General features: G+C 34.4%; 3 protein-coding genes and 1 long non-coding RNA gene across 11 annotated transcripts in view; 1 reads left to right on the plus strand and 3 right to left on the minus strand.

Annotated features, from left to right (window-relative positions):
• The window catches only part of LOC108732698, a 76,671-nt gene that overhangs the window by 4,498 nt on the left and 44,848 nt on the right, over positions 1-27,325 (plus strand). The gene's annotated exons all lie outside the window — the stretch shown is intronic.
• LOC108732696 (retinol dehydrogenase 11-like) lies at positions 174-6,043 on the minus strand. The gene is made up of 4 exons (XM_018463641.2): positions 5,765-6,043; positions 3,731-4,063; positions 1,908-2,212; positions 174-631 (listed from the first exon to the last, which is right to left on the minus strand). Exons 1-4 carry the CDS (start codon positions 5,901-5,903, stop codon positions 437-439), a joined length of 972 nt encoding a protein of 323 aa, XP_018319143.1. The 5' UTR covers positions 5,904-6,043; the 3' UTR covers positions 174-436.
• LOC108732693 (retinol dehydrogenase 14-like) lies at positions 9,000-16,219 on the minus strand. 2 transcript variants are annotated; one of them, XM_018463636.1, is made up of 4 exons: positions 15,863-16,219; positions 12,378-12,707; positions 11,612-11,916; positions 9,000-9,217 (listed from the first exon to the last, which is right to left on the minus strand). In XM_018463636.1, the coding sequence occupies exons 1-4, from the start codon at positions 16,005-16,007 to the stop codon at positions 9,017-9,019; spliced, it is 981 nt and encodes a 326-aa protein (XP_018319138.1). In that variant the 5' UTR covers positions 16,008-16,219; the 3' UTR covers positions 9,000-9,016. The 2 variants fall into 2 exon arrangements, with proteins under 2 accessions (XP_018319138.1, XP_018319139.1); XM_018463637.1 differs by lacking the exon at positions 15,863-16,219 and adding an exon at positions 12,767-13,019.
• LOC108732694 (retinol dehydrogenase 11-like) overlaps positions 18,518-27,325 on the minus strand; it is a 21,164-nt gene continuing 12,356 nt past the window's right edge. For all 3 annotated transcript variants that reach the window (XM_018463640.1, XM_018463639.1, XM_018463638.1), the window contains exons 2-5: positions 24,514-24,686; positions 22,504-22,833; positions 21,115-21,419; positions 18,518-18,811 (exon numbers count right to left, since the gene is read on the minus strand). In XM_018463640.1, coding sequence (XP_018319142.1) covers positions 18,611-18,811; positions 21,115-21,419; positions 22,504-22,833; positions 24,514-24,658 — 981 coding nt within the window. In that variant the 5' untranslated portion in view covers positions 24,659-24,686 and the 3' untranslated portion in view covers positions 18,518-18,610. The remainder of the gene's footprint in view (positions 18,812-21,114; positions 21,420-22,503; positions 22,834-24,513; positions 24,687-27,325) is intronic.

Raw genomic sequence — 27,325 nt, forward strand, 5'->3', positions numbered from 1 at the left:
CTATTTTTAATCAGGAAGCCTAGAACTCTTTATTCCTTATCTTTCCTAGGTATCGGAACTCTTTCTGTACTCTAAAAATATGCAGCATAAAATTAGCACCCCAAAATTTCATTTTTTTGAATTTATTGTCGAGGACTGAACTACTCTAAGAGAATGTAAATCAAACAAGAAAATTCAAAATTAATGAATTATTTTATTATATATTACATATAAAAACTATAACTATGGTGCTTATACCAAATTGTTTGAATTAGGCAAGTCAAGCCAATCATCTAATAAAAAGCACAAAGTTCCCTTTGCATTTCATAAAGTAAATCGTCTTCCATGATGTAAACTAGTTTTATAAGTTGGTAAAGAAAACAATTATTACTTTGTTCTTATGTACATAAGTTGAGTGATTACTTTTAAATAAAATATAAAGCATTGTCATATCCGATTAATTAAGTTTTTCTTGTGGGGTCAAATGGACTATTTCCTCTGTCTTTTCCCATATTTTCTTCACGAAATTATGTTGGGTAATTTCCCTTGATAAGCTCCTTTCTGCACAATCAGAAAAGTATTGTCCGGATATATTTTGTACTTCGGGTGACACAGCGAGGTAAATTGACGTTTGAGCTCCTTCAAGAGGTGTCTGAAATTACAACATTTAATTTATAAGAATTTTCAACACAACACTATTTGTTTAGATATATATTATTACACACACCTCAACTCAAGAGTAGTAATAGTTTATCTTAATTTTTTTAAATTGTTAATATAATAATAATTATAAAACACAAATGGTCAGTTTCGAGACAATAAGGGAGCGAAAAACACTCACGTATTAACACTCAAAAAAATAACTTGAATTTTCATTGAAATATATTGTAAAAATTCTATATGCTTTACCTTTGTCACCTGTTTTAATTGGAAAAAAGACACTGATGCCAAAATAGGGTTGCAAATAATTTTATTGTTGTAAAATAAACATCAATCATTTTATACCAAAATATTTACAACCCCTTTTTGTTTCTGATTTTTTACACATTGTAATAAGAGAGAAATGGAATCCATAGTTTCTTTAGCTTTTAGTTCATCTAATAAGTAAAGTTTTTCGAATCGTTTTCTAAGAATTTTGGATTATAGGCATTTATTAGCACACCACACACACAATATCTTGTAGTTTTCAGTTTTATTCAGCTAGCATATATCAATTCGATATTATTTTGCGGGCTGTTTTGTCGTAATTCATAGAATTTCGTAGTTCCTTGCTAAAGGTACGATAAGTGGTGATTTGGCAGATGCTGATATTAATTTGGAACTTCAAAATTCCATGGACTATGACATTGAACCCGGAAAACAATATCAATCTAATATTTTAGATTATCCATTTCCAAGGAATCTAGAATTTTTTAGGCTCTCTTCAGTTTCTAATAGAAAATACGTTTGGAAAAGTATTTTAAATAAAATACAGAATACTTCTCTCAAAAAAGTATTTAAATGCAAAATAAAAATAGGTATTTTTAATTTTGTATTTGCATTTTAAATGCAAGTATTTCAAATAAATCAAATCTCTGCTTACATGCACCTTTAATGATCGTTTTAGAATTTTCATATTAAGCAATCTCGAGCTCAAAATAGATTTTCTTTTGTTTAAGATCAACTAAGAATTTATCGACTGAGTTATTAGATTAAATGATAAGGTCCGTATCTTTTTGATTAATAAAACTATAAGTAAAAAGTCATAAACAAAAGTATGCAAAAGGCACCAAACACTTCAACACGTACATACAGTGGTGTCTACTTAAATTGGCGGCATATGGGAAACTTTTCTATTATTAATCTTAAGAAAAAAAGTTACTTTTTCTTAACTTAAGTAGACACACTGTGTATGTAACAAGAAGCAAATAATTTAATCACATATTTACCTTAAAATATAAGGTTGCAAAAAACTTGAATAGTATTGCCTGCCAACCCCTCATACCATTAAAAATGTCAGTGAGAATTGCACCAGGATGTAAAGCATTCGTAGTGACCCCAGTACCATCCAATCTTCTAGCTAATTCGATGGTAAAAACTATATTTCCTAATTTGCTGTTGGCGTAATTTATATATGTCGGAAAGGAACGTTCTTTGGGATATCGATCCAAATTATCCGGATCTAAATCCGCAATTCTATGCATTACAGAGGAAACATTTACAACCCTACTGGGTGCACTAGCTTTAAGTTTATCTGGAAGAATAAAAAAAATTTAATGTTTGCGACATATACTTAGTCAGTTCAGGTTGATTATAAAAAAAAATGTTAGTTGCTATTTACCTATAACTATTCCGACTCTGACAGTTCTAATCATCACAAACTTGACATCATATAATAAGTGAAATACAAAAGAATTACGAAAAGGTTCGGGAAGTGTCTTCTCGAAAAAATTGATAACCTACCACAATAATGAAAATCGGCTATTGGTAGACATTAATAGGGCAAATAACTAGGTTTTATCCGCGGCTTCGTTCGTATTGATGACGAAATAAAACTAATTTTTTCTATCCCTCAAGAACGATATTTTTTCTCAATAAAAGTGACCCTTCGTCCTTTCCTATACCCCTGACAATGTCTGTACAAAATTTTTTGATAGATTTTTTTCCCCGCGGCTTCACTCACGTTAATGTGCTAAATACGTATACAAGATCATCGACGACCACATAAAACAATTTTTTTTCCCTAGAGAACAATACTTTTCTGGGTTAAAGGTACCCTATGTCCTTTTCTGTACCACTGACAATGTGTCTACAAAAGGTTGTCCCTACGGCTTCGCTAGCGTTAATGTGCTAAATATGTGTAAAAGTAAAACTAATTTTTGGTATCTCTTGGGAACAGTATTTTTTCTGGTTGATGGTACCCTATGTCCTTTTCTGAACCCCTGATAATGTTGTATAAAACTTCATGATGATCGGGGTAGTTAAAGGGTAAAATCGTAGCAAAGAAACAAACTCACGTTGACTTTTTTTATGATATTAGTAAGGACACTCAGAGATTATTAAATTTGATTAAGCAATTTTGAATAGAAGATTATATTCAAGTCGATTTAGTTAACCCATTTGTGCTTGAGGTAATGCCAATTAAACTTTTGGTTAAAAACAATTAGTCATTAACACACAATTTTGTCAAACAGGACAGTGACTGTTTTCATATACAATATGCTTATGTTCTACATAAAAAGGATAAAATAAAAATAAATCATAGGGAATTGGACCAAAACGGTAATCAAGAAAAACAAACGAAATTTCGTTGGACGTTCCGCCACGTCACTACAACTTCCTCAGCAATTCATTTCGACTCTTCCTCCCGTTGTGACATTTTTAAAAACCTAGTATATGATTAGTCAATACATTTAATAGTATCATGTAAATTGGTGCTGGATAGTGTTGTAAAACATTGTTTAGAATAAATTTTATTTTTGGTTTTCAACGGAATCATGGTTTAATAAAAAAAAAAAATATTTTAAAAAAGTTTATTTTCCATTGAATACCATGAGAATTACTTGTTTATTTTACGTTTGGTGCTATAATATTTCATTGTTTTCGGTTTAATTATTTTAATTGTTTTCTTGAACAATAACCACTATCTCACTCAAATACTAAATTCATTGACTATTGGTCCAATTCACTTCAATTTATATACTTAAACTCAGAAATTGCATCACATATCGAAAAAAATGACGTATTGAATGAATAAAATGCATCAGCTTACCTATTAGTAAATGGGTCAACAAGAAACTACTGTAATAATTAACTTGCATAACAAAATTGTAACCATCTTCACTTTTTTTTCTCATTCTGTCGGCTCCGATTCCGGCGTTATTAACCAATATGTCTAGTCTTCCTTCAGTTTCATTGAAATCTTTCGCAAACGCTCTAACTGAGGCAAAAGAAGCAGCGTCATAGTTTTTTACTACTACGTTAGGGTTTCCAGTGATTTTTATAATAATTTTACGGGCATTTTCTGCCTTTTCTTTATTTCTACACGCCAAGATTACCCGTGCACCACGTTTTGCAAAGTCAAGGGCTGTATAGAAACCAATACCTGTGAAATAAGTATTTAATAGTTTTTAAAGATTTTTTTAAATCTCTGACAACTGCAATTACTTTAAATAAAATGCAAGCGGTATTGACAAAACGGTATTATACGAAGATAAATAAAAGTAAAACAAAAATACCGGTATGCAATGGAAGAAAAAGTAAGGAAAGAGCGAAATAAAGAAACGAGATAAAAAATGAAAAGAAGTGGTTGATTTTCGATATCTAGGAAGTAAGATAAGTCAGGACGGAAGGAGTAGTAGGGATATAAAGCCGAGGATAGCGAAAAAGAAGTCACTTCTGTGCTCTCGAACAGTTAATTGAAAAATTCGAAAAAGGTTGTTAAAGGTGGATGTTTGGAGCGGTGCGCTGTACGGGTGCGAAACATGGACGGTAGGCGCGGCGGAAAAGAAAAAGATAGAAGCGTTCGAAATGTATTGTTAGAGGCGAATGATGAGGATACTGTGGATTGGGATCCGTCAAATGGGCATACACCATCTGGTGGCAAAATTTATAACTCGAATGAGGGAAAAATTTACATAGAAACTGTGCACGCAAATTGTAAAATTGTTTATTAAAATAATAAAACACGTTAAAAAAGTAAAAATTTTTTTGATGATGGAGTCGACGAATTTTTCTTCTAAAGTTAAATCAAATAAAAGGTTAATATGTTCAGTGAAAAGCTGCAACAGCACTTCAGACATAGATCTTCACTCTTCACCTACATTAACTACTTTCCAATAAAAACTAACCGTTTTTAATATGTAAAAAATATATATTCGGAAAATTAGAGAAAAAAGTAAACTAATAGAAGCTTGGATGAAAGCAGTAGGTATCAAAGAAGTGAATTCCGGAATAAAAATTTGTTCACTTCATTTTAATGCACATGATTATATGTCAGCAAGAATTTACCATCAGCCATAACCTTAATATTTAAAACTGGAATCATACTAAAATTATAAAGTGAGAAATTATTTATTTCTGTGTAATCGATTTAACACAATTCTAATGATACGATATAAGTATTTTGAGGTTAAGAACCTACCTGCTGCAATACAAGAAAGTTGCAACGTTCTCTTAAATCGGCTTTGCACGTGCAAGTCATTGATATGATACTGCTTAAATCACCCAGAATCACCTCACCAATTATATAACGTGAATCACTTTAAATCCGATGTTTGTAAAAAGTAGACAGTAAACTTGACGGAATTTGAAGGCTAGCTTCCGGATTTGTTATTTCCGAATTTTATAATGTGATTGGCATTAAAAACACATCCCAATAGAGAAGGTTAAAAATGAAGAGACATTAGATAGAATAGGAGAACAGAAGACTCGCATTTTAGGATTAGGAGCCTACCTAGTACAACATACCAATATTACAATAATATGGGCCTTTTTTTTAATATGATGTTTGTAACTTTATAAACAGTAGGCACTAAACTTGACAATATCTAAAGGTTCAATTTCGCATGTATTTTAATAATACGACCGACATTAAAAGCACGTTCACCTCCCACAAAATTCCCTATTAAGGGGTTTGTGCTGGCCCAACCAAATACCACTTTATATCCACAATAAAATTGCACTGTAAGGTATAGGGTTGTTTAAGTTGTTCCCATTTGACGGATCTCAAAAATGAACACCAAAATTTATACGTAACGATTAATGGTTGTCGATGTTAGTTAATGACAATTTTGTTTATTCTCACCTGTATTAGCACCAGTTACAACGGCTGTTTTTCCTATCAAACAAGTATAACTTCTGTCCCATCCTACTGTTAATTTATTGTAAATTTTTAAAATAATCAACACTAGAGCAATAAACGTTAAAATTGTTAGCAAGTCCATTATAAATAACTCGCGTGTTTTCTTGTGCCGAAAAACAATTGTCTGGAGGTAGCGATTTCCATTCAATTACCGGAATTTAAGTATGATTGTGAATGTTTATACATATGTATGTGAGTATAATTCAGTAACTGATAAACGGCTGAATTCTTTATAAAAAACAAATAAAATGAATTTTACTGATAAGAATTATCTGTGTGTAGTGGCAGTTCGATCAATATTATAATACATTTTAAATTAAACGAAATTGAAATTGCGATATCAAAAAGCCACGCAAAAGGCAATTAAGATACAACAATCCTACAAACTTTATTATTTTTTTATTTTAATTGATGAATCAAATAAAAGAATTTATTGATTGATACTTTTGAGGTACTACAAAGAGTAGTACAACGAAGAGCGCTATGGAAGTCAATATAAAGCAGGCGAAATAGATTGGCCGGACATTTCAGGCGTGAAGGGCTAGAAAATATCACAAATGGCGCGGTAAACGCAATCTGTAGTACGATGCTACATTTTAGGATTACGTATGCTTCAACAAGGTCCATTTCAATATATGGATATATACTTGCTGAAATCGCGATTTCGATCTCGATCTGTTATATCGATTAGCTACGCCGGGATTCGTTTCAGCAAGTAGATATCCATATATTTAAATGGACCTTGTTGGAGCATACGTAATCCTAAAATGTAGCATCGTACTACAGATGGCGTTTACCGCGCCATTTGTGGTATTTTCTAAAACGCGCTGTTAAGACAGCAGGTAAAAGCAGAGCAATAATTTAATCCGAAACACAGACCAACTTTTACCTGCTATCTTAACAGCACGTTTTAGAAAAGACAGCAGGTAAAAGTTGGTCTGTTCTGTCGGAGCTGTCTGCGGCGAGCTGATGAAATCCAAAAAGATCGAAATCGCGATCCGCGTCTGGCAGTTTTGACAGAATACAGACCACTTCGAATTATTTTATTTTATATGAAGGGCTAATTAAGACCAGAGATATGCAAAATCATTTTTTAAAAGTGTTTAAATAAATACAAAATGCAAAACTCATTCACATAAAAAACAATATTATGTCTCATAACTTAGAGAACCGTCATGGATTTTTTTGAGACCTAAATTTACAAAATCCAAAATCATCAATATGGGTGGGATAGGGTAGTGTTAGTATGTACTTTGAACGTATGCATACCTGCTAACATAGACCGTGGGTCAAATTTGCAGATAGTAGGTGGTAAAGATACTTAAAAACATTACTCACTTATTTTAAACTAGCTTCGCACGGGTGCAATGCTGATACTAAATATATTTTTTTTTGTTTAGATTATTCTCGAGGAGGGGAAATCTTCAAAAGACACCCTCTGAACACACTAAATATTCTACAGAATGTCTTTATATACAACATTCACAGCTTTTTTGTCATTAGACAATACAAACCGGCCTCCCGGCCTGTACCTCCGCAACCGCTATGTCCCTACATTTTAAATCTGTAATATCTTCAAAAATATAAATTTAAATTACATGCTATACAGGGCCCTATTGATCTGTATTAAATGCACAATGTATTTTAGGTACTTAATTGGATAAGAATTAATGCTGTATTGCTTAAAATCGCTTCGTAAATAAGCCATTATTTCTCATAAAAAGTAAAGAATGAAAAATGATTGTTGTGGCTTATCCCTAAGAGATAGAAATATAACATCCCGGACTTTTTTGTAGACCTTTTCAAGATGTACAATATTGTAGTACATTATTTTGATATATCTCGTAGGGTTCAGCCAGCGTTTGCAATGTAAGCGCAAAAAATGTGTTTATTTACGACATCACATTAGAAACCTCTAAAATTATCAGTGTTTCCCTACTATATTATGCATGTATTATACATATAAACCTTCCTCTCGAATCACTCTATCTTTTAAAAAAAAACGCATCAGAATCCGTTGCGTATTTTTAAAGATCTAAGCATACATAGGGACAGACAGCGGGAAGCGACTTTGTTTTATACTATATAGTGATAGTGATAGTGAAGCTGAGTGCTGATTTTTACATAATGTTTCAGAGAATATTGCTAAAAATTAATAGTCAACACTTACCATCGGCGGTAATTTCTGCCAGACGCTTCAAAATTCGCAAAAACAAGTCGTAATTTTACTTATAATTTGAGTCTTCATTTTTAAATATGACACTTAGGGAAGTATTTCAGTACTTTTTGTAAGTAAAATGTCACTCTATTATAAAGATATCTAATTATCGCGCATGTGTTTGTATTCACTTGGAAGTAGAATTATGAATACTTCCGTTTGTATCTAGTGGTTGAGCACATGTGGAGATTCAAACGCATACACACCTCAAAACTCAGGAGTAGTAATAATTTATCTTAAAATTGTTGATAATGATTTATGTTGAAATTGTTTTATAGTAAAAAAATGAGTGAATTCATCGAAAATTATAAAAAACACGTTTGTGGTAAAACAGGGTAAAATATGACAAATGGTAAGCAACACTGCGCATATCCTGGTGAATTTTCATTATACAAAAAAGGATAGCAGAAGAAAATAAGAGTTTTTGCTAGGTCTATCTTTTCTTTGAACATTTATATATAGATACTTAAATTATCCAAGAAAAAAGTTATAGACAATTTAATAAGAAAAGACGGGAACTTTTTAAACTTTCAATTTCATTTTTTAATTATATTCGATACCAAAAATGGTAAAAAAAAGTAAGTGCCTTCTTCAGGATGGCCTCTTAAAAAAGGGGCACCTTGTGGTTTTATCATCTTTAGAGGCCAAACTACCATATTCAGTCATAAAACCTCAAACAATTGTTACGTCCTTTCTCTTCTTTTTCTCTCTATTCAAAAGTCTACATTGCAATAGTTTAATTTCAATGACTACTCGAACATGCATCTTCAAATCCTGAGTGAACCTTCTCATTTTCGTAAAACTAGATAGAACATCCTATATCAAATTCAACCTCGGCTGTTGCGTGAATTGCACTTGCCACTACTTAATTTAAAATACCATGCAAGAATATTTTATTTGTACTTCTTGAAATAAAAATAATTTCGTAATAAAACTTAATAAGGTATGCTAGACATGACAATAAATAAAACAAATATTTATTCGTAAATTATCTTTTCTTCACGAGACAAACACACTCTGTTCTCTGTATTTTCCCATATTTTCTTCCTGAAATCATACAGAGTGATTTTCTTCCCTAACGTTTCCTTTGCGCAATCTACAAAGTATTCTCCGGAAACATTTTGCACTTCCGGCGACACTGAAAGGTAAATTGACGTTTGCGCTCCTTCGACTGGCGTCTAAAAACAGAAAAATGAATACTGTTAATAATACTGTCAATAATACTGTCTTTTGCTCTTGTTATAACATTTGCCTGAACTTTATCAATGAATTCAAGTCATACCTTGTATTAAAAAGATAAGGAATAAGGTCAATAAAAGTAACAGATTAAAGTCATTAACTAAATTATAGCAGTGTATAACTGATTTCTTCAGTTACATTCCCTGTAACTTATAACCGAAAAACTAAAAGGAATACAGTGGAATCTCTCATGAACGTGTCCTTACAAGAGAATGTCTACTTATGGAAGTCATAACAATGCTTTTCTTATGGAAAGCGGCTGGGAATAGGAAAAACTTCCCGCTCGAGAGAGGCATCTGGTTTTAGAGAGGTGTCCCTAAAGGAAGTTTCCACTGTATTATGATTCGTTTCTATGAACATATATCCACACATCAAGTACAATTATTTAATTTAACAAAAAATCATTATCATCACAGGTTTTTCAGTCTGAAAACTGGTTGGTCACGCACTTCTCCTTCCACTAGAAAATTCCACACCAAATTCCTGGCTGTTTCAAAATATGGAGTAATCTGATCTATAGGGTTGTTCGGAAAGTCATTTCGTTTTTTTTTGTGGAAATAAAAGGCAGTTTTCGTATAATAAACAAATACTTTATTAAATTATATAATGACCGTTTTGGTCCAACACCTTTTGCCATATTTCTGGTGGTAGCATAATTCCACGCTCATAAAATTTTTGGTCTTTGCTGACAAAAAACTGATCTAGGAGGTTTTTGACCTCCTCATTTGAGGTGAAGGTTTTACCGTCTAAAAAATTTTGGAGTGACCGGAACAAATAATAATCCGATGGTGCCAGGTCTGGAGAATATGGTGGGTGTAGCATTGTATCCCATTCAAGCTGTAAAAGCTTTTGGCGAGTAACCAAACTTGTGTTAGGTCTCGCGTTGTCTTGATGAAACACTACACCTTTCCTGTTGATTAGTTCTGACCTTTTCTGTTGAAGTGGATCATTCAGTTTGTCCAGTTCCGAAATAATCGTTGTGTTATCCGGCAAAAGCTAAAAAAAAACGATTCCTTTAAAATCCCACCAAACAGACGGCATCACCTTTTTTTGGTGAATATCGGCTTTGGAAATGGTTTGAGCCGGTTCATCTTTTTTGCTCCATGACCTCTTGCGTTTGACGTTGATGTATACAACCCATTTTTCGTCCCCAGTAATGATGCGCTTCAAAAACGGATCATTTTCGTGACGTTTGAGAAGAGAATCGCAGACGTCAATGCGGCGACACAGATTTCTCTCTGTGAGAATATGGGGAACCCATACATCGAGCTTCGAGGATAATCAGGCCTTTCAAGTGGTCATAAACTGTTGAATTTGATAAATTTAACCTCAATCCGATCTCACGTGTTCTTATTCGCCGGTTCACATATACTAATGCCTTTATCGCGTCTTTATCAGCTTCAACCGGCCTTCCCGAACGTGGTACACCTTCGACATCAAAATTGCCGGATCGAAATTTAGCGAACCAGTTCTGGCACTGGCGTACTGTCAACACACCTTCTCCATACACATCAGTCAATTTCTTTCTGGCTTGAACAGCATTTTTACCCTTTCTGTAGTAAAACAGTAAGATATGTCGAAAATGCTGCTTATCGCTCTCCATATTTAAAAGGGCACCAACCAAAAACTACTGCGTAGAATTAATTGGAATTTTTCACACACAGCTCTCAAAGCATATAAAAATTATACGGCTTAAATGTGAAGTTGGGTGCAAAAGAATACAATTAAATCCTCTGTCGGGAAAAAACGAAATGACTTTACGAACAACCCAATACATCAATAGGTCTTCCTCTGCTTTATATCTGTCAAGCTAGCACACTCACATCACAATATTATTCACTGTAATGCTGTAATTAAAATTTTAGTGTTTCTTTCGTCGTTGTATCAAAATTGGTAGTGATTCTGATTGAAGGCCAAGGAAGCATAACCACGCCAAAATTTCTTAGTGAACGAGTTTGTTTCTAAAAGTAAGTCTGCTATAATTTAGTGTTTTTTACCGTGCTTTTGGAAGAACCAGCACCAAAATGTGTAATTACATCCGATATGTTATCGATAAAATTATACTTTCTTGCTTCCACATCCAAGTAGATAAGCTAGCTAAGAATAATGAATAAAGTTGATTAAGAAAATATCGTTAGAGGTGGGTAGACCAGAGTTCAGGTAGGGTAGAAACAAGTAGTGGGCAGTGATAGCAAACAGACTATTGTAAATTTAATGGAGTGACTCATTTTTGAATTTTCAGTAACTGTTTTGAAAAGATAACTTCTTGTTCCAATAACTCATTTAAAATTTTACTAAATTTATTATACTTCTAATAAAATAACTTAGCTTACCTTGAAGCAAATACTCGCAAGAGTTGCCAGTAGAAACTTTTGTATACCTTCTGCTTCATCGAAAATTTTGGTGAGAATCAAACCAGGGTGAAGAGCGTTTACAGTAACACCAGTACCCTTCAATCTTCTGGCTAATTCTACAGTGAAACATACGTTACCCAATTTACTATTACCATAAGCCACTAAGTATGAGAAAGGACGTTTATCAGGGTATCTGTCCAAATCTTCCGGATCTAAGTTTGCAATCTTATGCAGAATGGATGAAACGTTCACAACTCTGCTTGGAGCACTTGCCTTAAGTTTATCTAAAATGTGGATTAAGTGTTGCATGATGTGATAAAATTACTTAATTTAAAGATTAGGTAGGTACTACTCCAGTATTTATAAAATTTTAAAACTGTTCATTTCGTTCATTCAGGAGTAGGAAGGCCTAGATTAAATTTCTTTTCGCAAAATTATTCTGCTTTTCGAGAAACGTAGACTGGCTCAGGATATTGAGAATTAATGTGCGTGTCCAACCAGTCTTAAGACTGACGACCTTACGAAGATGATGATAATTAATTTTGTTAAATTTTTTTATTAGACTCTGAGGATCATCGAACCAATGTGACGACCTTATGAAGATGATGATGATAATGAATTTTGTTAAATTTTTTTATTAGACTCTGAGGATCATGGAATAGTTATAAACTCTTAGTAGAAAAGGTGTCTGATAAGTATGCTGACTTATTTTTGACGTGCAAGGCCAATTGACTGCTTTACTTACTGATTAATAAATGAGTCAACAGAAAACTGCTGTAGTAATTGACCTGCATTACAAGATTGCAACCGTCGCTTGTTTTTGGTGTATCCTTGGTACCCATTCCAGCATTATTCACCAGGATGTCCAGTCTTTCTTCTGTTTCGTTAAAATCCTTGGCGAATGCTCTAACCGAATCGAAAGAAGTTGCGTCAAAAAGTTTTACGACTACATTAGGATTACCGGTGATTTTGATAATCTTTTGACGTGCATCCTCAGCTTTTTCTCTGTTCCTGCATGCCAAGATTACTCTCGCTCCTCTCATTGATAGATCGAGTGCCGTATAAAAACCAATACCTTCAACATAAGGACATACATTTAAATAATTCAAATAGGCAATTAACCGTATAATCTACCCCTTAGTCCTTTAACTTAAACTATAAATCCACAATTTGAACCTTTTGAATTCGAATCCCATGAATCTATAACGTAGTCCCCATTAGCCGGAAGGAAAGAAGAAAATATACAGGTACTATTGTCGCCTCTTCATTTACGCCTCCCGGGGCCCATGACCCTCCCCACGCTACGCCACTGGGACTAATATTGAATTTAGTCAATACATGTCTCTTGTACCCACTTTATAATGGCGACCATGGTAATTTTTACTAAAATTTTTCTCGGTAAATGTCTAGATGATGGAGGTGGGTGGGATCAAAAGAGGTCTCCCCCACCACTACCATAAAAAGTTCGTAGCGGTCTCATCCTCACATCTGAAAAGGTTATGGGGATCAGATGGGGGTGGGGATAGGGGGATCGAAAGAGGGTGGTCACCTGAGTAAAACCCCATAAAAAATTTGCGGCGGTCTCACCCCCATAAAAAGTTATGGGGGCTGAAAGTTGATTATTTTGACAATTTTCATACACTATAATTTAAATAAAATTCAATAAAAAAATTATTTTCAAGCGGGTGGAGGAGGGGGGATCGAAAAAGGGTGGTCACTTGAACAAAACCCGATAACCTAACCTAACCTACCCTATTGATGAAGCTATTTAAATAATGTTTTATATAACTTTCTCAATATTTTTATGTATTTTTCATTAGTTTTACCTTTGAATTATTGTTTAAGAATGACTATATAAATATTTACATGCCTAGAAATGTATAAAAATTGGCATATTTATTAACTTTGAACCCCCATAACTTTTTATGGTGCAGTGGTGGGGGAGACCTCCCCTTTTGACCACCCCCACCCAAACAAGGGGGTGGGGCCATCATCTAGACCTTTACCTTTTTCTCTCCATATAGGTCCTACTAAACGTAATATCACTAAACGCTAGTTATTTTTGTTTAAAGTTAAAATCCGTTTTTAAAAAACAAAAACACTACTCAAACAAAATGAGGTGTCTTAAAGACCACCTACGTTTGTCTGAGTGAGTAACAATTCTCGTTACGATTTTTAATACCATGTTTCGCATAATTACAATTTCTGCTGTACCTCAGGAAATGTACTAGAAACTAGATACATCTGACACGTGCAACGTGCATGCAGTTGTTCGTTATATTAAAACAATACGCAACTTGTTTGCACAATAGTTTCATTATTCACACTCGTTAATGATAACTGCTTGGTTTATTGGTATTGTCAAGAAATAATTTGTTTTAATGACATCAAGGAATCCTAAATTGGCGTTAAACAACTTAAAATCGGATTAATATTAAAATAAACCCAAACAATTCTCGATGTAAAAAAGTTTTTTTAGTAGAGAAGAAAATTTGGAAGATCTTTACAGGACTGTTTAGAAAATTTATTTTCTCGGACCAGATCTCTGTTGCAGAAACATTTCCTCATCTAATTATTTGAAGGATGATAGAGAATTTTTATTAAATTTTGGCGATGTATATTACTGCAGGTTACATTTTATAAAGAATCAAAAATAATGACTAATAGTCATTTGACATTTTTTTAATTCATTGGAAAGTAAAAACTAAAGTAAAGAATTGTTTACTAAACTAGTGACTGAAATGTTTCAAAAGGAACTGCTTATTTTATGCGAATGCAGAAATATTTAAAGTTTTTATTCAAATGGAACGAATATTCAGAACAACCTTTAACAGATTATTGGCATTGAATTATAATTTAGATACGTTGTTTACGTTAATTATTAAAAATATCGTTTTATCCCCTGTGACAGAAAACCTTCCATAAATTAGAAGCAATTTTAGTGAAGAGACTTCGATTAAATATTTCTTCAAAGAAATCTATTAAAAATAATAAAAAGTCTTCTCTAGGTAGAAAAAACTCAACACGTACATGCTAAAGAGTAACTTGTTAACTTTATTTTTCGATTTATGTAGTCATTCTTCAATAAACAATTTTGAAGAAATGTCTTATATACATATTTCTCGTATGTTATTTTTTTTAAATTTAAATCTCGGGAACAAAACGATATGATGATCTATTCTTTTTTTATTATTTATTCTAAAAACATTTCTCCATGCTCTCCTTTTTTTCTATTCTGTTGGGAGATTTTTTTGATATAATAGAAAATAGTTAGAAGGACAAACAGTTTTACACGCTTCAAGTGGAAAGTGACTCGAAATCGCAAGTTTTTTAATTGATTATCTCGCGATCTAAACGAATTCTGAAACTTCTAGGTCTTATAGATAATGTTATTCTAAATATTTAAAAAAAAATAGGCCAAATCTCTCGAAATGTGGTTTGACAACATCCTTTAATCTAAGAACACTTTTCATGCTTCCAATCTGCCCATTTTATTGTATTAAAATTTCCGAATACGTTTTTGAATTTCACAACAGTTTGATATTGCATGAAAAGAAATTTTTCTGACAATTTTGTTGTAGTTTGATGGTAATTATCTGTTTTTAATTATCTTATTTATGCAAATAAATGTAACACATTAATTACATGCAATGCAACCAGGTGTTAAGTTACGTCATTGTGACGAAATAGATCAATTCCAATATTGACGACTGAAAATTTTAAAATTTGAAAATTAATTTCATTGGTGTTCTGGACATTGAGAAAATTAAAGTTTTATAAAAGGTGATGCAGTTCTTTGTGAATACAATAGTGAAGGTCACAATTTTTTATCTTGGTTTCCGTTAAAAGTTCACACAAATTGTTGAACGCCCTAAGAATGTTTTTTTATTCGAAAATAATGCCAAACCGGCGAGTGTTGACCGTATATCAAAGGAGGAAATAAAAAAAAAAGAAAATTACAGGAGGTATTCAATTAAAATTAATGAAGTGAAGAAAATAATTTTAGCTATGTTAATGTTAATTTTATGTTATACATTGTATGTATAACTGGATATTGTATTTAACGCACTTTTGATAGCATAAACAATAACTCATTAGCATATCTGCACTTATTACTAAATACAAAAATGGCGCATGAATTTGATACATCTTTATTTTACTAATATTCTTATTATTGGTGTGGCTCATTTTCGAATATATTCAATACAGAAAATTGTGTTGTTCCCTCACCTGTATTAGCACCTGTTATCACTACAGTTTTTCCTACCAAACAAGTATAACTTCTGTCCCATCCCGTTGTTAATTTGCTGTAAATTTTTACAACAATTAACACTAAAGAAATAACCACGGTAACTGTCACAAGTGTAAATGGCATTGTTCTAACTGCCTGTTTACTTCAAATACGCTACTGATTTGAAATGCCGCGGTATTTTCCAAATAAACTAATACCGACGAAGTATTCTGTAATCTGTAATGCAAAGCGTATACTTTTAATGTATGTTCGCTTATCAATATTGTTTGTTATTATAAATACTATTTATTAACGTTAAAAACTAGTTAACTACTTATAATGATTAGTAGCGTCAAAATAACGGTCAATTTCACACAAACTATGAAATTAAGGAAAATACTGCTTTTCAAAGGTCAACGTTTAAAAATTCACCATTGTTTTAGAAATGTAATCTTTAGTGCATTTTTGCGAAACATATTAAATATGTAATAGGTAACAAGAACCCAAACACGCGGAAGAAAAAGACAATGATTCTCAAAATATGTAACATAAATATATACATAACATAACGATGACTAATTTACTATAGGGTTGTTCGGAAAGTCATTTCGTTTTTTCCCGGCAGAGGATTTAATTGTATTCTTTTGCACCCAACTTCACATTTAAGCCGTATAATTTTTATATGCTTTGAGAGCTCATATAGCAAGGCTTGTGTGTGAAAAATTCCAATTAATTCTACGCAGTAGTTTTTGGTTGGTGCCCTTTTAAATATGGAGAGCGATAAGCAGCATTTTCAACATATCTTACTGTTTTACTACAGAAAGGGTAAAAATGCTGTTCAAGCCAGAAAGAAATTGACTGATGTGTATGGAGAAGGTGTGTTGACAGTACGCCAGTGCCAGAACTGGTTCGCTAAATTTCGATCCGGCAATTTTGATGTCGAAGATGCACCACGTTCGGGAAGGCCGGTTGAAGCTGATAAAGACGCGATAAAGGCATTAGTTGATGTGAACTGGCGAATAACAACACGTGAGATCGGATTGAGGTTAAATTTATCAAATTCAACAGTTTATGACCACTTGAAAGGCCTGGGATTATCCTCGAAGCTCGATGTATGGGTTCCCCATGTTCTCACAGAGAGAAATCTGTGTCGCCGCATTGACGTCTGCGATTCGCTTCTCAAACGTCACGAAAATGATCCGTTTTTGAAGCGCATCATCACTGGGGACGAAAAATGGGTTGTATACAACAACGTCAAACGCAAGAGGTCATGGAGCAAAAAAGATGAACCGGCTCAAACCATTTCCAAAGCCGATATTCACCAAAAAAAGGTGATGCCGTCTGTTTGGTGGGATTTTAAAGGAATCTTTTTTTTTGAGCTTTTACCGGATAACACAACGATTAATTCGGAAGTCTACTGTCATCAGCTGGACAAACTGAATGATGCACTTCAACAGAAAAGGTCAGAACTAATCAACAGGAAAGGTGTAGTGTTTCACCAAGACAACGCGAGACCTCACACAAGTTTGGTCACTCGACAAAAGCTTTTACAGCTTGAATGGGATACAATGCTACACCCACCATATTCTCCAGACCTGGCACCATCGGATTATTATTTGTTCCGGTCACTCCAAAATTTTTTAGACGGTAAAACCTTCACCTCAAATGAGGAGGTCAAAAACCTCCTCGATCAGTTTTTTGCCAGCAAAGACCAAAAATTTTATGAGCGTGGAATTATGCTACTACCAGAAAGATGGCAAAAGGTGTTGGACCAGAACGGTCAATATATAATTTAATAAAGTATTTGTTTATTATACGAAAACTGTCTTTCATTTCCGCAAAAAAAAAAACGAAATGACTTTCCGAACAACCCTATAATTTTCACCAGTACACTATAATTGTTCCATAAAATCAAGTTGATATCATGTGCATCAGCATCACCGATAATTTCTACTGTTTGAAGTGTTTCAAATTTTTGACAGGATATCTATTTCTCAAATCGGAAAATCTTGCATGTGCGCGCGTGTTTTGTTTCTCATTAGTACACTTAATTCCGAAACAGTAACTGGGGTATTTCAGTTAATTGAATAGTGTAATCACATTATTCCACTAATCAGCGGTAATAAATAGTCATTAATAGGCGCAAATATTTTTTCAAACTAGACCCGTAATTGACGCGTAAATAGTAATTGTTAAGAGCTATTATTTCTTCTTTTTTTAAACGTATTATTAGTGTGACCAGTTCAAATTAAATTAGTTTTAGTTTCCAAACAAATTGGAATGTAAAGTATCAAGTCAGAAAATGAAGGAATAGTATCATTACGATTGTCTTTTATTATTATTTTACGTCATTGATAGACTCTATATGAACCAATATAAAAGATACTGTCAACATTACGTTAAATTTATGCACATGTAAAATATTTATGAATCGATTAATAAAAAATGTACAAACTATGCATGCTCAACTGTCACCACTTGGATATCAATAACATCAAAATTTTATATCATAATATTTCAAAAAATAAAAAATTAAACTTCTTAGGAATATTAGTACTTAAGGAAGCATTTAACTTAAACCTTTTTCTAAAAAACAAGAGCAATTAGAATTAAATAGTTATATTTCACCATTAGTATAAAAGTAATGATTAATGCAAATAAAATTGTATGTATTATTACAAAAGTACTGGATAATGTAAATTATTTACATTAACATTTTCGTAACACAGAAAAGCAGCAACAGTGATCTATTTATAAATAATCTTCTCATCAGGAGATAGACGTACTATTTTCTCAGTGTTTTCCCATATTTTCTTCAAGTAATGGTCTCGAGTAATTTCCTTTGATAAATTTTCTCGTGCACAGTCTACAAAGTATTGTCCGGAAATATTTTTTACTTTGGGTGAAACGGCAAGATAAATTGACGTTTGGGCTCCTTCCAGAGGTGTCTAAAAAGATCTAGTATAAGTTATATACAGAGTTTGTCCGGAAAGTAATAGGACTGATTTCCTTCCGCCGCGACTGTACTTCGGAGCGTGCGCGCACCGACTGGATTCGGGCATTCCTAGCTAACGAACGAGCGGCCTAGTGAGTTGTCTCCGAGCAGCTGGAGAGTCACAACAGGCTTTTTCGCGCGACGTGTTTCTATGAGTGGTGCAAGCCGAAAATGCAGCGTTCGTTAGAGCAGAGGTACGCGATTAAATTCTGTGTGAAACTCGGTAAATCTGCGACAGAGACGTTTAATATGATCAAACAGGCTTACCCAGATGTTGCTTTAGCAAGAAATGGTGTGTTTCGGTAGCACCAGGCCTTTTCAGAGGGCCGGGAAGAGGTCGCCGATGAAGACCGTGCTGGAAGGCCTTCGACTTCGACAGACACAAGCAAACATGACATTGTGACGGAGCATTTGAACATGCGCAAAGTGTGCGCGAAGATGGTCCCAAAAGTGCTCACTGACGACCAGAAATTGCGGCGAGTGGAAATGTGCCAAGGAAATTTAAAACGTGTGAAAGTGACCCCCCAATTTTTGACTAACGTAATCACAGGTGACGAGTCATGGATCTTTGAGTATGATCCCCAGACAAAGAGGCAATCCTCCGAGTGGCACACGCCGGCATCTCCTCGCCCAAAAAAGGGAAGAATGAGCAAATCCAAAGTGAAAACGATGCTCATTGTCTTTTTTGACATGAAAGGCATCGTCCACCATGAATTTATTCCTCCTGAACAAACCGTCAACGCCAAGTTTTACGTGGAAGTGCTCAAGAGACTCAAACGAAGGGTCAATCGGGTCCGACAAGACATCGCAGCCGACTGGAAGTTGCACCACAACAACGCCTCGGCTCGCACCGCCTTTCTTGTAGACAACTACCTGACCAAGGCCGGCATCCCAATGCTTCCGCAGCCGCCCTACAGCCCAGATGTGGGCCCCCCGGACTTTTTTTTTGTTTGCTCGCCTAAAAAGGGCGATGAAAGGCAAGCATTTTGAGACGACAGAGGGGATCCAAGCAGCATGCACCACGGCTCTTAAGGCTATTCCGGAGAATGCCTTCCGTGACGCCTTCAATGCTTGGAAATCGCGCTGGCAGCGCTGCATCGACGCAGAAGGAGCCTATTGAGAATGTTTTTAAAGAATTGTAACGATTAGCTCAATAATTTTTTTTAAATCGACTCAGTCCTATTACTTTCCGGACAAAACCTGTATGTTCCTTAACTTAAAATAAAAGGTTACTACAACTAAAGGGTCACATACTAGTTGTCATGGGCGCCGTCAGAATTATTTTCACACTATTCTATTAACTAATGATAAAGACGCGATAAAGGCATTAGTTGATGNATAATAAAGTGCATTCTTATAATATTTTATAAGTAGATGTTCAAATAATTATTAATAACTGTAGCCTGAAAAAAATCAGTGAAGTGAAAAATGCGTCTAGTACTACAAAGGCTATCATATTTTTTGATATGTTTTTCTGCGATTTTTACAATGTCAGCTTTTATAATCGTAGGTATTCTACGACATATATCCTTGTACTAGGGGAGCATGGACAATAATAACGGTCCTTGGATCTATCATAAAGTCAACTGTTGGGTCTGACCATTCAACCTTCAGGTTTTGTTATATTGGCTATAAAAATTTGCCATTTTTAAGGTTAAATACCAGACAGTTGCTTTCGCAGATTTTGGTATTTTTGCCAACCAAAACGGTACAAATATCAGGAAATTGAAATGTCTAACATTACTGTGTGGCGGATCTAATTCTTTCTGATATTGCCGCCCCCACCTTTCCGTCACCCGGGGTCCTAATCCCTTTTTTACCCCCCCCCCCTTCCCACGCTACGTTCCTGGAATCTATCATTTCTTCTCTGCGAATTCGATTTTCTTCGATTACCCTAGTTCCATGTTTCAGAACGTATTTTATATTGTTCTATTACCGTATCAAATATTTCGAAAGAAAATCTCGATTATTTCTACCCTGTCTGCCATCTAGTAATTCATTAATAAATTTAAACACAGATGCAGTGATCATTAAATGAAATTACACATCATCAATTCAAAAATCACCAATTACGTAGGCACTGAATTTTTTTCGGATATTGTTTGTAGTAAATTTTTGTAATAAAGATTTTCCTTGTTCCAATAAACGACTTGTAAAGTAAAGTAAAAATGATGATGATTTAAAAGGGAACATCGGCCATTCAAAATGCTTCAAGTATGTCATTCTTTTGTACAAAACTCTTATAAGGACGCTTACCTTTGAGCAAATACTCGCGAAAAATGCTACAATTATCCTCTGAAGACCTGTTATTTCATTAAAAATATTTGTGAAAATAAAACCAGGATGAAGAGCGTTTGTAGTTACGCCAGTTCCTTCTAATCTTCTAGCCAATTCTATATTAAAGCATACGACACCTAATTTGCTATTGCCATAGGTCACGCAAAATGAAAGAGGAAATTGTTTTGGATATCTGTCTAAATCGTCAGAATCTAAATATGCAATCTTGTGCAGAATAGATGCTACATTTACAATTCTACTCGGTGCACTGGCTTTAAGTTTATCTGAAAAAAAAGATAATAAGTTAGAGTGAAACAGACACGGAAGCAGACGACAGGGAGTATTCCGATACAGTGTCCATATGCAAATACAAAGAACATATGACGATCGATATGTACCTGTTAGAAGTTTATTTAGTCTTTCACTGATGTCGTCTGAAAAAACTGGATTTCCAAATTCTAACCGCGTCCTCTTGATGGATCATATTGATGTCAAAAAGTTTTCTTCTCCTAACACAAGTTGTATCTTCAGAAACTGACTCGAGATCGGAATCTTCTTGCAGGGTTTAAAAAGTTGTTGCGGCGTTACTTCAGTACACATTTCCAAGCTGTATCGAGATAGGATACCCAACTTCCCCGTTAAATTGTTTGGGTATTGATGTTCCTGAGGAAGTGGCGTATCTCTCTGGCTAGCATCTTTGTCTGATTGAATTGGGTGTTGTGTCCTGTGTTTCCAACCTTTTCTACAAAGGCTGATTTCTATTGTTCCAGTCAAACAGACCTCTCATGCTCTTTCATCTTTGTTGCGATGGATCCACCTGTTTCCCCGATGTAACAAGGATGAAAGAATATGACAGGTCCGATCGAATTAAATAATACAGCAAATACGCCTTGATATAATAGATTCAGAATGCATTTCGACCAGACAAAGATGCTAGCCACTTCTTTCCCAGGGTCATCAAGGAAGCAGTTGAGATCCACAAGCACCAGAACAATCTCAACAGTGAAGATGGGTGTCTTCTCGACACAGCTTAGAAGTGGGTATTGAAGATTGACCGTATAACCACTTATGCGCAACGACAGAAGAACTATTTAAACCGCCGCCGTCGCCAGAAGATTCCGAGTCAATTAAACTCAGCGTTGCAGATCATGCATTGACCATGTATCCTGATTCGGTTTGTAATAAGAGATGAAACGTCGAACACACATCAAGGGAATTTCATCTAAAAAACGCGGTTAGAATCCGGAAATCCAATTTCTTCAATGTGTATTAGGTTCTTATACTCCTCAACTATCTGTTGGAATCTGACCTTTTTACCTTAGTGGTCTCAGAAAAGAGTTGAATTGAAAACAATAAGGAATTACTTACCTATTAATAAATGAGTCAATAAAAAGCTGCTGTAGTAATTAACTTGCATTACAACATTGCAACCATCATTTGTTTTAAGCCTTTCCTTGGTACCCATTCCAGCATTATTCACCAAGATATCTAATCTTTCCTCCGTTTCGTTAAAATCTTTTGCAAACGCTCTGATTGAATCAAAGGAGGTTGCTTCATAAAATTTCACTACGATATTGGGATTACCGGTAATTTTGATAATTTTTGCACGTGCATCTTCACCATCTTCTCTATTTCTACATGCCATAATTACCCTCGCTCCTCTCTTTGCTAAATCGAGAGTTGTGTAGAAACCGATACCTAAAACCAAGGATATAATGAACATATTTAATACTGGTGCTGGTCTAATTCAGGTCTTTAAGGCCGTTGTTGACGCCTGGTTTGACGAACTTTGTTGTTTTATGATTAAACTCACGTTAGTTTTTTAATGTGATGTTTTTTCAAACTTGACACTTAAATAAAAACCTTACGCGGTAAAGATGATGGCCCCCATCCCCGAAGGGGGTGGGAGTGGGTGTGATCGAAAGAGGAGGTCTCCCCCACCACTGTACCATAAAAAGTTCCTGGCGGTCTCACCTCCATAAAAAGTTATGGGGGCTGAATGTTGATTATTTTGACAGTTTTCATACACTATAATTCAAATAAAATTCAATAAAAAAATTATTTTCAAGCGGGTGGAGGAGGGGGGATCGAAAAAGGGTGGTCACTTGAACAAAACCCGATAACCTAACCTAACCTACCCTATTGATGAAGCTATTTAAATAATGTTTTATATAACTTTCTCAATATTTTTATGTATTTTTCATTAGTTTTACCTTTGAATTATTGTTTAAGAATGACTAACATGCCTAGAAATGTATAAAAATTGGCATATTTATTAACTTTGAACCCCCATAACTTTTTAAGGGGGTGAGACCGCCACGAACTTTTTATGGTACATTGGTGGGGGAGACCTCCTCTTTTGATCCCCGCCCCCAAGGGGGTGGGGGCCATCATCTAGACCTTTACCTAACTCTAAAAAATATTAATACTACTTAACTGTTATGTTACGAAAAAGCTTGTGATAATGTTTGACTAGGTCTGATGATTCTGATTGTGTATTATTCTGTGATTCCCTGATTAATATGATGATTGGGCTTTTATCCTTTTTTCGGATATTAAAAAGAATTGTGTGAAGAGGGAGAGTAGGTGGAATTAGCAAAGTTTAGAAACATTAATTGGATTAGTAATAGAAGAAACAGGGTTGTTGGTCCAAGATAAAAAAGTGGAGTATAAGGGGTTTGATAAAAAGAGAAAGGGGAGTTGGGGTACGTGCGAGTGTCCAGCGTGCAATAATTCTTCGTATCAGATGTCAATGATTTGAAGGTGATCAATTGTATCGACTGTTGCACACCAACGAAAATAACATAATAGATTTTACAACTGCAAATAAAGATAAGGAATACGAAGTAATTGAAATATTATGATGTTGGGATAAACCCCTAACTAGCTACATAGATCCACCAATTTATATGTTATTTATTTAACATCCACAAAATTTTGGATAAGGATAAGGACATAGTAGATGACTAAAAAATATTTTTAAATGGATGCAGAGGGTGGAGGCGGTAAAGAGTCGAATAAAAGTGAATGTTTTATCCAAACAATGGGATCATATCTCGGATTTTGTTTTTTTTTTTTGTAGAGAGACCCTAATCCACCATAATCTGAACTGCTGAACTTTGCTATGCACAAAAAGAAAGATCTACACGTCGACACGTTTCATCTACCCCCCCACACACACATACAAGCCCCTCCTTCTCTCCGGCCGAAGGTCAGCTCATATACACAATAACCGTTTCACTCATTTGCAGATGCATCCCTTGTGCCTCCACATTTCCAGACACAACTAAAAACATTTTTGTATTCTATGATTTATTCAAGGTTATCCCAATCCCCCACCTGTTTATCCCCCGTGCTAAATGTTGTCTTTTTTCTCACCTGAATCAGGACCAGTAACAACAGCCGTCTTTCCAACTAAACAAGTGTGACTTCGATCCCATCCTGTAGTAAGTTTGATATAAATCTTTAGAGTAATCAACAGTAAAGAAAAACCTATAATAACCATTACAAATACCAAAAACATTGCTGCCCAATGAAAGTCCTGCAGATACCTAAAAAAGTAAAGAAAAAATTTTTTTTTAATGCATGATTCGCATGTACTTTTGGAATATAATGTAAATTATCCAGATTAATTTGTAATTAAGGTTTCCTTAATAATAATCAGTCGTCTGGAAGGTGTTGTTAATCAGTAAAAGAATAGCAATTTTGAAACAAAGTATACGGCTAGTTTATCAAGAGATTTTTGCCTAGGCCTACTGTTACCTTTGGCGTTCTCTTACAACTACCACTAAAATTATTTTGAAATCATTTTTTCGATTTTTTATTTACCCACTGCAAACTACCTCAAATTAATGAGGGAAAAATTGTTGCTGTTGTCACACCCCCGCCGGGAATCGAACCCGGGACCTTTGGCTTTACGCACCAATGTTCTGACCACTAAACTACGAGAGGTGACAACAACAACCACGACCAACCGACCTACAAGGTTAACGATCCGTCGAACTAATGTAACTATATACTGAATATACTATGATTAAACATACATATAATTTAGATATCTTTTAGAAGTGAGTTAGTTTAATATGAAATATTATTCTGAAAATTCATTTCTGAATTTTTTACCCACTACACGCTACCTCAAATTAATGAGGGAAAAATTGTTGCTGTTGTCACACCCCCGNCTTGTCTAAATAGTAGTAGAAGGTTCGATCTTATAGTCCTTTATCTTAAGAAAATTCGAAGATGAACTTTACAATATCCGAAGTTTTAAATTTACTCGGCTGGGCCATGCTGCCGAATCCAGCATAAATTATTTCACAGCGTGCTTTGTAATATTGTGACTAATCAAATTCATATTCATATCCAGCAACTGAATAAAAGTCTATAAAATAAACTTCTTTATGCCTTAATATTCCTAAGAGAAAACCTTGGTAACATTAGTGCCCAATATTTTAATAAAATAGTTTGTAAAAAAGTTTTATTGTATAGTATGAAGCCAAAGCCGAAAAGGGTTGTTTATTTTTTCCAACGTTTCGCCTTACTTATCGACCATTCTCAAGGCTAGTTTTTAACGTTTCGTACCTTAAAAGAAAAAAAAGAAACCCTTATAAAATCACTTAAGGAACCTGTAAAGGTATCAAGTTGGACCTGGAATCCCTTGAAACTGTGCAACAATCAAACTCCTAATCAACGCAATCAAGATATTACGGTCATTTATAGCTCTTTGAGTAATGTGAGCTATATTTTTTCACAAATGTCAGTGAATTTATAAAAATTTACCACCAATAACTCGACACCTCCTCGTTCACTCAACATTACTTCAATTTTATTATATCGGGTTGTTCGGAAAGTCATTTCGTTTTTTCCCGACAGAGGATCTAATTGTATTCTTTTGCACCTAACTTCACATTTAAGCCGTATAACTTTTATATGCTTTGAGAGTTCATATAGAAAGGCTTGTGTGTGAAAAATTCCAATTAATTCTACGCAGTAGTTTTTGGTTGGTGCCCTTTTAAATATNACTTTTAAAACAAAATAAAAAATTATAAAATTATAACAGTTTTGATGCCGGCGCTGCACAATCGCAAATTAATTACGATTGCCAGCTGGTCGTAGAAAAATTCACCTTCAGTAGGTCGGGATCAGTTGCTTTTTGGGGTGATGTTATTGTTTATGTTTGGTATTAAGTTCCGGATCAGCCGAAGAAAATGCACTCGCGTTAAGGTGCATTATATGACTGAAACATGTTAGAAAAACTACGTACCTATCACAATCGAAAATCCCATGATCGTAAACTTTTTTTAACAACTACAACAAATTGTAACAACTACAGAATAGTTAGAAGCGGTGTACAAACAACCCTCACCACCCCAGCGTTTGGTAAAGGTTTGTAACATAACGTACTAGTGTACAAAAACAAATGTATGTGTTATGGTTGTAAAAGTTGAGACAAGATGCAGACCAGCAGACCTACTTTGACCATTCAAATGTGTTAAACGTTAGTTTTGCCTGGCAGGGCTCATTAACCCCATGTGGAGTAATACAAGGGTGTGTCCAGAAGGACCAATTATGGTTATTGTGTTTTCATTAAATGTAAAAAGCTAAATATTGATATAACCTCGTATAATTACACTGCTGGAAGTGACTCGAAAACAAGGCACATAATGTTGTAGATTCTAACAGGTTGTTCAGTTCGCTTTGGATTGTTGTGGAATTTACTTGTTTGTTAGTGTTAGTTTATTTATTTAGTGGTCATTTCATAAAAGACTATTACAATAAGGACAATTAGTAGTGTGATAGTGCATTCTAGTACGGTTCTTATTCAACCGTCAGTTGGTGGTGAGTTACATTACCAATGCCTATTGTATAATTCGAAACGTCGCTGTCATCAGTGTTGCATTGAAGCGAATGGCGAACAATTTAAACATTTTTTATGAAGGTACGCATTTCTTTTTCACTTTTACCATTTTTTTACAAGGTGGAAGTGCATTTGACTTCTTCCCGGTAAGTACTTGTTAGATCCACACTAGATTAGCTGAGCAACGTTAGTCGCCTAGATCCAGGCCCGTAATGAAACAAATTGTACGTTCAAATTTACAAAGACGATTTGCGAGCTCAATTGTCACTGGATTGAAAAATTGTATAACACTTTTTTGTTGTATTTTGTGTCAGGAAGCCATGTTTTTTTTTT

The sequence above is a fragment of the Agrilus planipennis genome, unplaced genomic scaffold (assembly GCF_000699045.2).
Source record: "Agrilus planipennis isolate EAB-ADULT unplaced genomic scaffold, Apla_2.0 scaffold56, whole genome shotgun sequence".
Classification (NCBI taxonomy): domain Eukaryota; kingdom Metazoa; phylum Arthropoda; class Insecta; order Coleoptera; family Buprestidae; genus Agrilus; species Agrilus planipennis.

Excerpts from the sequence above, each read along its gene's own strand:
- LOC108732693 (XM_018463636.1), bottom strand. The coding sequence starts at position 16,007 with ATGCCATTTACACTTGTGACAGTTACCGTGGTTATTTCTTTAGTGTTA. Across the intron at positions 11,917-12,377 it reads GTTGACTCATTTATTAATCA|ATAAACTTAAGGCAAGTGCT; the intron begins GTAAGTAAAGCA and ends TCCACATTTTAG. Across the intron at positions 9,218-11,611 it reads TTGCGAGTATTTGCTTCAAG|ACGCCAGTCGAAGGAGCGCA; the intron begins GTAAGCTAAGTT and ends TTCTGTTTTTAG.
- LOC108732696 (XM_018463641.2), bottom strand. The coding sequence starts at position 5,903 with ATGGACTTGCTAACAATTTTAACGTTTATTGCTCTAGTGTTGATTATT. Across the intron at positions 4,064-5,764 it reads TGTAACTGGTGCTAATACAG|GTATTGGTTTCTATACAGCC; the intron begins GTGAGAATAAAC and ends CTTATTTCACAG. Across the intron at positions 2,213-3,730 it reads GTTGACCCATTTACTAATAG|ATAAACTTAAAGCTAGTGCA; the intron begins GTAAGCTGATGC and ends TTATTCTTCCAG.